At 35.5% G+C, this 12,353-nt stretch overlaps 1 protein-coding gene across 2 annotated transcripts in view; it reads right to left on the reverse strand.

Annotated features, from left to right (window-relative positions):
- Positions 1-6,186: 6,186 nt before the first annotated feature.
- The window catches only part of adam9 (ADAM metallopeptidase domain 9), a 97,798-nt gene continuing 91,631 nt past the window's right edge, over positions 6,187-12,353 (reverse strand). For both annotated transcript variants that reach the window (XM_056463239.1, XM_056463238.1), the window contains one exon: positions 6,187-7,783. In XM_056463239.1, coding sequence (XP_056319214.1) covers positions 7,723-7,783 — 61 coding nt within the window. In that variant the 3' untranslated portion in view covers positions 6,187-7,722. The remainder of the gene's footprint in view (positions 7,784-12,353) is intronic.

Genomic DNA, 12,353 nt, shown 5'->3' on the forward strand with positions numbered 1-12,353 from the left:
TTTCGAAGGACAGCACTTAAAGTGAGTTCTTTAAAGGGTTTAATGGCATTATTGTCTCGCATTAGCGTTTTCGGATCCGCCTTGTCGAATGGACTGACTGAACAATGTTGCCTTGACAACGGCGTGTTTATTAATAGGAACATTATACAGAAACAAGCTCTTTTGCTATGCAAAAATGTCTTCCGCATTAATCAATGACCTTTTGACTTAATGAAAGTACATACATGACAGTTTAATCATTTTAAAGTTTTTGTAAAATGCTATAATTACCAAAAGCAACAAGTTTCATGAGAAAATGTATTTCACAGAATGCCTGCTGAAATGTAGAGGGAGAGTGGCGATGAAAGTACAATTTTTCATAAAAAACTGTTTTTAAAAGATAATGTTTAAGACAGAAATATATTTTTGCTGTGTTTACCAACTCATACCAGTTGCTGCAGATTTCTCTGCTGTACATCCATGATGTGAATCTCACCTTCCGCCACATACCAAAGGTGCTCTATTTGATTAAGATATGGTGACTGGAGACCATTTGAGTACAGTGAACTTATTGTCATGTTCAAGAAACCAGTCTGAGATGATTCGTGCTTTGTAACATGGCGTGTTATCCTGCTGAAAGTAGCCATCAGAAGACAGGTACACTGTGGTCATAAAGGGACGGACATGGTCAGCAACAATACTCAGGTAGGCTTTTGGTGAGCCTTTGTGAATTGTCCTCTGACCTCTGGCATCAACAAGGCATTTGCATCCACAGAACTGCTGCTCACTGGATCTTTTCTCCTTTTTGGACCATTCTCTGTAAACCCTAAAGATGTTTGTGCATGAAAATTCCAATAGATCAGCAGTTTCTTAAACACTCAGACCAGCTCGCCTGGCACCAACAACCATGCCACGTTCAAAGTCACTTTAAATCACCTTTCTTCCCCATTTTGATGCTCAGTTTGAACTGTAGATCATCTTGACCATGTCTACATGCCTAAAGGCATTGAGTTACTGTCATGTGATTGGCTGATTAGAAATTTTTGTTAACGTACAGTTGGACAGGTGTACCTAATACAGTTGCCCGTGAGTGTATACTTTCGTCCTCACAGGAACTCTTGCCATTTAAACCTGATTTACTTTTAAACTGTGAAACTCAGACATTTCAAACTCAAGGATGTGTTATTGCACTAAATAACATGTAGACTGATTATCAGTGTTACACATGAAACTTATAATAGGAAAAAATTAACCACAACAATAATTTACTTTTTGCATTTAAAAATTGACATTTGGGGCTACCCGCGAGACACAGTGCCAAAATCAGCTGATATTTGGCAGATTCATCAAGAGTGTGGCATGCTGAATGTATTGTTACAGCCTCGAAAGAAAACGTTGAAAATCAACGATTTGTTACCTTCGTCCCACGTTACTTTCGTCACCATGTTGACAATCGTGGTAAAATCACTAGATTTAGTAGATGAATCCATTTATATTCTAGTTTTTTTTTTTTTACAGTTCCCTAATAGCACCAGTGACACCAGCTAAAAGTTTCACATGAAATCATGAGTTAAATATGACATATTTCTTCACAGATCTTCAGAAAATAGGAAGAAGAAAGTTAGGGGGATTTTCATTCCAAAATAATAGATGTTTGTTAAACATCACATACCACCAGTGACGACACAACCTGAGGGGACAACTACTTTCAATATATATATTATAATATTTATATGCCTTTTTATTGGTATTTACCTTATATATTTGACTATGAATACATTACTGTATTTTGAATTATAGAAAAAAACAAGCCATTTTGTGCTGCTTGGAATGAATAAAAAGTCAAAGTGTTTTTTAAATGCCACATTGATAACTCTAAAGGGTGTAATTGTTCATATTGTTTTATTTTATAATACAAAGAGAGAGTTTTTCAAGTGTAAATATTCCTGTTAAGTCTAGGCAAAGAAAAGCAGACATATTGATAGTGTAGCTATTGTCACACATTTGTTTTGATAAAGTTAACTTGTATACATGTGAGCGTGATGCTTTTATTTCTCAGCATTGCCTTTATGCTTTATAGATATTTGGTAATTTTCTGCAGATTTACTCAACTATACCACCAGTTTGCTTATACAAATGACATGTTTAGGATCACTTTAATGAAATAAATTAAAAATGAGTGTTTTTGGATATAAGTCTAGGTGTTAGAAGCAGAATTCTGCCACTTGCTGGTTAAAGAGAAAAACAGTTCTAATTTTAGAAAGTTATTTGAACATATACAATTGAAGACAAACTTTTTAGCCCCCCCTTTGAAATTTTATTTCTTTAAGTAATGTTTAACAAAGGGTTAGCACTGTCGTTTCGCAGCAAGAAGGTCACTGGTTGAAGCCCCGGCTGGGTCAGTTGGCATTTCTGTGTGGAGTTTGCATGTTCTTACTGTGTTGGCATGGGTTTCCTCCGGGTGCTCCACACAGTCCAAAGACATGAGCTATAAGTGAATTGGATGAACTAAATTTTTCATAGTGTATGAGTGCGTGTGTAAATGTGAGAGTGTATGGGTGTTTCCCAGTACTGGGTTGTGGCTGGAAGGGAATGCGCTTTGTAAAACATGCTGGAATAGTTAGCAGTTCATTCCACTGTGGTGACCCCTGATGAATAAGAGACTAAGCCGAAGGAAAATGAATGAATGAATGAATGAATGAAAGTTTAACAGAGAGGAAAAATATTTTCAGTTGTTATATGTATTTTATTAATTAATGACTTTTGTCTTTGCCATGAGGTTTTTGGTAGGATGCCAGTAATTAGCTTAAAGGCTATTAAATTTAAAGGCTTGACTAGTTTAATTAGCTTAACAAGGCAAGTCAGGTTAATAAGGTAAGTCATTGGACAACAGCAGTTTGTTCAGTTGCCAGTCATAATTATTTGAAATAATATTGACCATAAATATTAGTAATAAAGAATTAAATAGCTTTTATTGTAGCCAAACTAAGAGATTTTTTTTCAGAAGAAAAAAGAAACCGAAAATACTGGAAAAAAAAAAAAAAAAAAAAAAAAAAAAATCGCCTCACTCTGTTATACATCACTTGTGAAATATTTACAAAAGAATTAAAATATAACAAGAGGGCGTATAGTTTAGTAAACAGGGCCACTGGGATCTTGAAGTATTGTCATTTCTAAAGCTGAAATGATTTCAATAGCTCATGGGAATATTAAAATAAAAATAATAATAATTAAAAAGTACATAAAGTTTTTGAAATAGAACTGTTAATAGTTAAAAGGTAACTGAAACATTACAAAATGCTATACAGGGTTTCTGCAGATTTCACCAAGTTAAATTTAAGACTTTTTAATGCTATTATGAATGAAATTTTAGACTTATACAGGGCTCTTTTTTATTTCCCAGTTGGAAAAGATTTATATATCATTATATCAAAAATGAATATAATTTATTAGATTTAATGATACAAAAATAATAATAAGAAAATAATAATAAAAATATAGCTCAGGTCAGTATCCTCAGCAGTAAATACATGGAGAACTTTTAAATCTCCCCTCCTTATTGTGACTGTCATACATATATTTTGTCTGATATAAGCTGTAAGCTGAGCCATTTACTTTGACACTGACATTTTCTCCTGTTTTTGGTTTAGTTGAGGAGTAAGGGTAGCATTGTCATTTATTTTCTGCATTTCTTTTTTGGTTAATGTTTTGTTTATTATTTTGGCCTTGCTGAGCCCTGAAGCTATTTTTGTTATTGCCGAAATAAAACAAATAAGACTCTCCAGAAAAAAAAAAGATCAGCCATACTGTGAAAATTTCCTTGCTCTGTTAAACATTATTTGGGAAATATTTAAGAAAGAAAAAAAAAATTCAAAGGGGGCTAATAATTCTGACTTCAACTGTATATGGTTATACATATTCATATTGTATTACGTAATATTCCCATGTGTATAATGAAAATGGTCAGTTGAGGTTATTCTGGAAGGAATTATATTATGACATGCGTTCTCACCCTGGATGTAAATAGTGCTTTAATTTTTATTTATTTATTTTTATCTATTTATTTTTTTTCTCTTTATGTTATTTTTCATTTTATAATTTACAAAATTTGAGCACTACAGTGTAGTTAGTGCACCTGACAATAATGTACATAAATTGTAAACCACTTAAGGTCACATACTGAGATTCCAATGTACCTTGAAATGCTGTATGATTGTACTCAATTGAGTGTTCACAATAAACATAAAATTAAAAATAGAATCCACCACCCACCAAATCGATTGAAAGGTCCATATTAACATGTCTCTATTTAGAGTCATGTGCAGAAGACTAGATTTGCATATAATCTGGGATTAAAAGATCTGTTCCGACTCTCTGTGATCAGCTGCAGCTCAAGAATGAGTTTTACGAGACAGAAAAATCGCTATGTAATTCACAACTGCTGGAATCAGCACAGCTGCATAGTGTCAGTACAACTATAAACAAAGACGCTTCAAACACACAACATAAGTCCCTTATTGTGGACAATAAATCTAGTTTATTTTGCACAGTAGATGCATAAAGCAGTGTATATTAACCTGTATCCTGTTGAATTTGCTATAAGTAGACGTGCAAAGCAGCGCAAAAGTTAAATGTGTGTGTCTACCGTGAACTTTGCAATGGCATTTGTGTGCACTTGAATAAACTTCACAACAAATAACCATTGTGAAAATTCCTGGTTCAGTCTTACAGTAGTATTTTGATTCCTAAACTGTATCTCTGTTTCATCCGTGTCTGTCTCTGTCACTGACTGCTGTTTATCTGATGTAACGCAGAAGCAAGTACGCATGTTGGAACGATGGGCGGGGAGAACTAGCTCATTTGCATTTAAAGGCACAGGCTACAAAAAGAGCTGCAATTTCCTCTGACCCCAAAATTAACCTTTTCAGCAGGGAATAATAAATGATTTGTTCCCAGTGATGGGTTGCAGCTGGAAGGGCATCCGCTGCATAAAGCAAATGCTGGATAAGTTGGCGGTTCATTCTGCTGTGTCAAACCCAGATTAATAACAGGACTAAGCCGAAAAGAAAATAAATGAATGAATGAATAATAAATGATTTGATGGGTATTTTAAGCTGAATCGAATTCTGGAGACACCAAAGACTTATCTTAACTCTTGTAAAAGGGGTTAAAGTAGGAGCCCTTTAAGTAAATATATGTTTATTTCTCTGTTTACATATGTACAATGAAAGATGGCAATATTAAGCCAGCATCTGTCCTGCAAACCCTGATTGTATGTGTAATGCAGTGCAAATGATATTTAAAACGCACATCATGATTAAAAACATACCAGTGATTTTTATTTTCATTGCAAAAACCAAAATTATCACCACCACTGAAGTAGTCAAAAAAAAAAGGGGGGGTGGGGGGGTGGTTGGAGGAAGGGGACATTCATTTAGTCAATCATACGCATTAACATGATACACACAGATGTAAAATAACACCGTTATCAGACGTTTACTGTATGGCACTGATGTTGCTATGATGGAAAGGTCCTAGTGTGAGGATGCGGTTAACAATAGACATGATAGAGCGGTTTCAGTGTGCTCGTTTGTGCATGCATGAGTTTATATGTTTATCTACCCCATGTGGTATTATGTTCTGCACACAGAAAGAAGTATATGAACCATGCGGAAAAAAAACAAAAACACTTTACTCTCATTTCAGCAAGGAGGAAATGTACTTATGGCATAATACGTAACAGCATGCATAAAGTCATGTAGCCCTTGAAAATGACAGGAGAAATTCCTCACTTTTGTAATTATTATTATTATTTTAAATCACGTTAAAGGGATAGTTCACCGCAAAATGAAAATTCTGCATTTTTTTTATCTAACACTCTACTTGTTTTGTTTTCTGTTGAACATCGAAGATATTTTGAAAAAAGCTCAAACCCTTGACTTGAGTAGTAGGAAAAACAAATATTATGAATGTCAATGGTTACAGGTTTCCAGCATTCATCAAAATATCTTCTTTTGTATCCAAAAAAAGTCAAGTATGTGTAAATGAAGACAGATTATTTTGAGTAAACTACACTACCTGACAAAAGTCTTGTCGTCGATCCCAGTTGTAAGAGCAACAAATAACTTGACTTCTAGTTGATCATTTGGAAAAGTAGCAAAAGGTAGATTTTTCTGATGAATAATCTGTTGAACTGCATCCCAATCATCACAAATACGAAGACCTATTGGAACCAGGATGGACCCAAGATTCTCACAGAAATCAATCAAGTTTGGTGAAGGAAAAATCCTGGTTTGGAATTACATTTAGTATGGGGATGTGCAACATCAACATCAACAGCCTGAGGTATCAAGACATTTGTGCTGCAGATTATATTACAAACCACAGGAGAGTGCTCTTCAGCAGGATAGCGCTCCTCATACTTCAGCCTCCACATCAAAGTTTCTGAAAGCAAAGAAGGTCAAGGTGCAGGATTGGCCAGCCCAGTCACCAGACATGAACATTATTGAGCATGTCTGGGGTAAGATGGAGGAGGAGGCATTGAAGATGAATCCAAAGGATCTTGATGAACTCTGGGAGTCCTGCAAGAACAGTTTCAAACACAATATTCCTTTTTCCACTGCACCATGACTTTCTATTCTATACTGTGCATTATTTCTGTTAAGTGACAAGACTTTTGTCTTAGCAAAATCAGACGAATCAAGGCATGATCATATTTTATTTAGGTAAAATTAGCGTAATCTAGAGGCCTTTGCCTTTCATATAAGCCACTTCTGATACCAATTGATCAACTAGAAGTCAGGATATTATTAGTTGTTTCTAAAACTTAAATAGACGACAAGACTTTTGTCAGGTAGTGTATCCCTTAAATGCCTCAGCAGTTATTTTCTAAAGAAAGTATTTATTATTACCTGATTTATGCCTCACCGCAGACATTATTTCACTTGGCAAATAACTAAAAGCTAATTATTTTTCAAAGTTACATATAAATAAACCTGTAAATAAAACTATGTATAAAAGTTAAATCATACTTTATATATTTCAATCACTTTCTTGGGTAACAACGATTTCAAATGATAATAAAAAGGACAAAATCACTTTAACGTATTTCGCTTCTCATCATAAAAGAAAACTTAATTTAATTTTATTCTGAATCTTATGTGCCACAGTGAACCAGAAAGAGAACAATCTGCAGTTATCGCATCTCCACTAATGTGTCGATAACCTTGTCAGATTACACTAAATAGTAAACTAAAGGCTTGCATTAATCCATTTGTTCTTTGCATATTACAATATTGGCGCAATGATTGGCTGTTGTGCTAAAAAAAAAAGCATTTTCACTGTACATTCCTAAAAAAACCCAAACATAACAGTGAATATTACTGAAGTGCAATCAGTCACAGTGGTCCTATATAGTACATATGAATTGTAACACGTTTAAGAAGATCAGTCCGTTGCCATCGACATCTTTTGTCAGGTGACAGGCATTTAATTGGCATTTAGTTCTCCCACTTCCATCACGCACTCGATGACGTATTGCGAGTGGAGGCTCCTTTAGTAACAGTGTGACCGTCTCACCGTTTGATTGACAGTTGACAGCTGCTCACAGACGGAGGTGGGGTATAAGTGGGGGAAAGGGTGCGACCACCTGATTTGTCCTTGACTCCGCCCACTGTACATTTCTCACTTGGCCCGTCCATGGCAGACAGAAATAACTGTCAGGGCAGCATGTGTTGTGGTGTGTTATACTGGGGGTGCCGGCGCTGGTCTTTGAGGCTTCGGTTGTTGGTGGGGAGCGGATGGTCTGTGGAAAATAAGAGGGTAGATTCAACATTGTACAGTCTAGATTTTTTTTGACCATACATGACTTTATGTCATGACAGTGTGAATGGCACAAAAACCGCATGGAATCTGATCATTTCAATTCAGATTTGAGCCACTTTCATATGTGATATTAAATTCGATACAAATCAAGGGTCTTATTTATGCGTGTTTGCTACTTTCCACACAAAAGTTGTAATATATAATAAACAAAACTTGTCGGAAGAATGTGCGCAGCTGTCAGTAATCACTAAGTAAACACATGTAACTTAAATATTGAGTTAAATGAAACACTTTAAATCTTCATATGAGCCATAATCAAAAAGCAAAATGGATTCTGGTGTACGTTCACATTTAGGAAAGTTTCATATAGTGCATTCAGAAAGTATTCATTGAGCTTCACTTTTTCCACATTTGTTTATGTTACAGCCTTATTCCAAAATGAATTAAATTCATTTATTTCCTCAAACCTTTACACACAATACACCATGATGACGATGTGAAAAAAAGAGTTTTTGAAATTGTTGCAAATTTATTAAAAATAAAAAAAACCTGAAAAATAGCATGTACATCAGTATTCACAGCTTTTGCTCTATACTTTGTTGATCCATCTTTGGCAGCAATAACAGCCTCAAGTCTTTTTGAATATGATGCCACAAGCTTGGCACACTTGTCTTTGAGTATTTTTGCCCATTCCTCTTTGCGGTACCTCTCAAGCTCTATCAGGTTGGATGGGAAGCGACAGTGTACAGCCATTTTTAAATCCCTCCAGAGATGTTCAATAGGATTTAGCCCTCGGCTCTGGCTGGGCCACTCAAGGACATTCATTGAATTGTGAAGCCACTCCATTGATATTTTGGCGGTGTGCTTTGGGTCATTGTCCTGCTGGAAGATGAACCGTCGCCCCAGTCTGAGGTCAAGAGCACTCTGAAGCAGGTTTTCATTTAGGATGTTTCTGTACATTGCTGCATTCATCTTTCCCTCTATCCTGACTAGTCTTCCAGTTCCTGCTGCTGAAAAACATCCCCACAGCATGATGCTGCCACCACCATGCTTCACTGTAAGAATGGTATGAGCCTGGTGATGAGCGCTGCCTGGTTTTCTCCAAACGTAACGCCTGGCATCTAGCCTAACAAGTTTAATTTTAGTCTCATCAGACCAGAGAATTTAGTTTCTTATGGTCTGAGAGTCCTTCAGATGCCTTTTGGCAAATTCCATGCGGGGAGTGGCTTTCGTCTGGCCACTCTACCATACAGGCCTGATTGGTGGATTGCTGCACAGATGGTTGTGCTTCAGTAAGATTCTCCTCTCTCCACAGAAAAACACTGTAGCTCAGACAGGGTGACCATCGGGTTAATGATCACTTAGGCCCTTAGATCACTAAGGCCCTTCTGCCCCAATCACTCAGCTTAGATGGCCGGCCAGCTCTAGGAAGAGTCCTGGTGGTTCCAAACATCTTCCACTTCCACAACATGATGGAGGCCACTGTGCTCATTGGAACTTTCAGAGCAGCAGACATTTTTGTGTAACCTTCCCCAGCCTTGTGCCTCGAGACAATCCTGTCTCAGAGGTCTACAGACAATTCCCTTGTCTTCAGGCTTGGTTTGTGCTTTGACATGCACTGTCAACCCTGGGGCCTTACTTAGAGAGGTGTATGCCTTTTCAAATCATGTCCAATCAACTGAATTTACCACAGGTGAACTCCAATTAAGCTGCTGAAACATCTCAAGAATGATCAGTGGAAACTGAGTGTACCTGAGCTCAATTTAGAGCTTCAGAGCAAAGGCATGAATACTTCTGTACATATGATTTTTCAGGTTTTTTATTTTTAATAAGTTTGCAACAATTTCAAAAACTCTTTTTCACATTGTCATTATGGGGTATTGTGTGTAGAATTATGAGGAAATAAATGAATTTATTTCATTTAGGAATAAGGCTGTAACAAAACAATGTGGAAAAAGTGAAGCGCTATGAATACTTTTCAGATACACTGTAAATAAATCTTTATAAATTTCTGATGTTTTTTATACATCCCTGATGTTTTGCAATGCAAGAGGAATTCACTTTTACATCATTTATTCTGTGCTATCAATCTATACTGGCACATACTACATACTTTGAATATCAACACAAATATGTGAACAGAGACTGAATTTGCCTCAATCGCCTCTTGTTGTGTTGTGCTTTAAAAACATACCGTGAGTAAACTAGAGCAAGTGGCATTGATACATGCAGCACAATTGCTTCTGATAAATATATTATGACAGTGCTGTCAAAGATTGTCCAACGACCCAAAAATAAACATTTACTCACTATTTTCTCACCCTCAACTGGTTCCAAACCTTTGAGTTTCTTCTTTTTAACACCAAAGAAGATATACTGAGGAAAGCTGAAGGCTGTAACCACTGACTTAAACAGTAGGAAAAACAAATGTTGTGGAAGTCAATGCTACAGGTTTCCAGCTTTCTTCAAAATATTTTCTTTTTTTTTTGTGTGTAAAACAGGTTTGGAAAAAGTAAAGGGCGAGTAAATGACGACAGAATTTTAATTGTTGGGTAAACTTTTTAAAATAATAATAATGTAAATAAAATGATGTACTTCACTGTACTGTACGAGAGTGCTTCATAGGCTCCTCATAATTATGTATTTTTTATTTGATTCAAATCTGATTTAAATTTCAGTTAGTTTTATGAATGATTTTTGTTAGTTTTAGTTTAGTTTTTATTTTATGAACAGATTTCTATTTAGTTTTTAAACATTTAATAATTCTTGTTTTACAGAGTTAACAGAACATTCCCAGTGTCAATGAGAGCAAAGTTTAGTGTTTGCACAGCGTACATTAACCTTTGTGCAAACCACTTAGTAATAAAAATGATTGCTTGACACTCAACCCAAAATAATGTAAATGTATAAAAGTAAAAATGATGAAGAATTCTTCATATAAAAGATCCGTTTATATGTTAATATGCAGTAAAACATGCCTAGTTTATAGTTTTTGGCAGATAAAGAAAATTATTTGTCTTTTTTTTTTACACATAAACATGCACTTGACTGATGTGTTTGGCTGTAAAAGCACCATCACAGCTATTATCTAACAGCCACAGGTCAGATTTTACATCACATAATGAAAACTAATATACATTTTTTGCTTATTATTATTTTATTTAATTTCAATTCAGTTTCTGTAATTGCTTTTAGTTTTATTTAGTTTTAGTCTTTTGTTTATTTTGAATTGAAATTTTTATTTCCATTAACTAATTATTATTTTTTACCAATATTTTTAGTTTTAGTTTCATTTACTGCAATAACCTTGGTCAGTGCCAAGACAAATGGCTCAACTGTGCTGCTGGTGTCCCGATTTTGAGTTGCACTCATGGACCTTTCCCGATCACATCCCCCTTTTCTCTCCAACTTCGCTTCCTGTCAAGTATGTACTGCCCTTTTATAATAAAGGCAAAAAAAAAAAAAAAAGGAAAAAGACAAAAGCGTGCTCTGACATGGAATGTAAAGTGCATTGTGAGTGTGGGGGAGGGGAGACAATAGCACTCGTGCTCGGTTCACGGCTACCATGCCTAGCGTGAATACACCCTAAAACACTTTTATTTCTATATCGCTTTGTTCAATGCAGATTGTGTGAAACAGTTTTATAGAGATTAACATGCAAAAAAAAAAAACAATTTCATGCACAATTCATTCAGCAGAATGCTGGATTTAGAAGTGGAAACTGATTTCATGGAAATATAAAGAATTTTTAGGGTCAGTAAGATTTTTTTTGTTTGTTTTTTTCTCTCACCAAGGCTGTGTTTCTGTTTATTGTGGAAAAAACTTATATACACTTAGGTCCATAACAGGCTCTAGCTAGTGATGTGATATCAGGTACAATATAAGTAACAATCTAGGGCCTGTGGGCCAAAGCTTGCCCATGGTAAATGATTTGGCCCGCCATCCTATCTGGGAAGAGAGGGAGAAGGATGGTGATGGTTTAGATTGTCATTTCAAATTTAAATGTAACCTTTTATTTGTTTGTTTGATTGTTAAGCTACAAAAAAAACCTAACTGAAATTAAACCTTTTAATTTAAATGCTGTAATTTGTTTTAAAATGTACATTCTGTTACCTGATGGATAGAAGACTTTGGTGAGAAAATCAAGGCAAAAACAGATTCTGTCTGACTAGTGTATTCAGCATTGAACTCCACTGCCTTATAAAATGTAATTATTTTTATTGGAATAAGTTAGGAAATTACCTATGGCAACTTTAATATAAAATAGTTTGGTATATTTATCTTTGGCCCATGGCTCTCAAGGTTTTTGCCGCTTCATACTAAAAAGTTTGGGCACACCTGATCTAGTCAGACACAGAACTTTGTTTTCATAGCCAAAATGGGACTGAAGGCTATTTCAGAGAGGTATGTAGTGCTGAACGGCAGATTCATCTTTGTAATGGACTAGTTTGCAAGTTTAATTGCAAACAGCCGGACCCCTGGCCATCCAAAGCCCCTTAAATCCATTTTCCTTCAAATATGTTTTTTGAAGTTCAGCAAGCCAATATGTA

The sequence above is a fragment of the Danio aesculapii genome, chromosome 8 (genome assembly GCF_903798145.1).
Source record: "Danio aesculapii chromosome 8, fDanAes4.1, whole genome shotgun sequence".
Classification (NCBI taxonomy): Eukaryota; Metazoa; Chordata; class Actinopteri; order Cypriniformes; family Danionidae; genus Danio; species Danio aesculapii.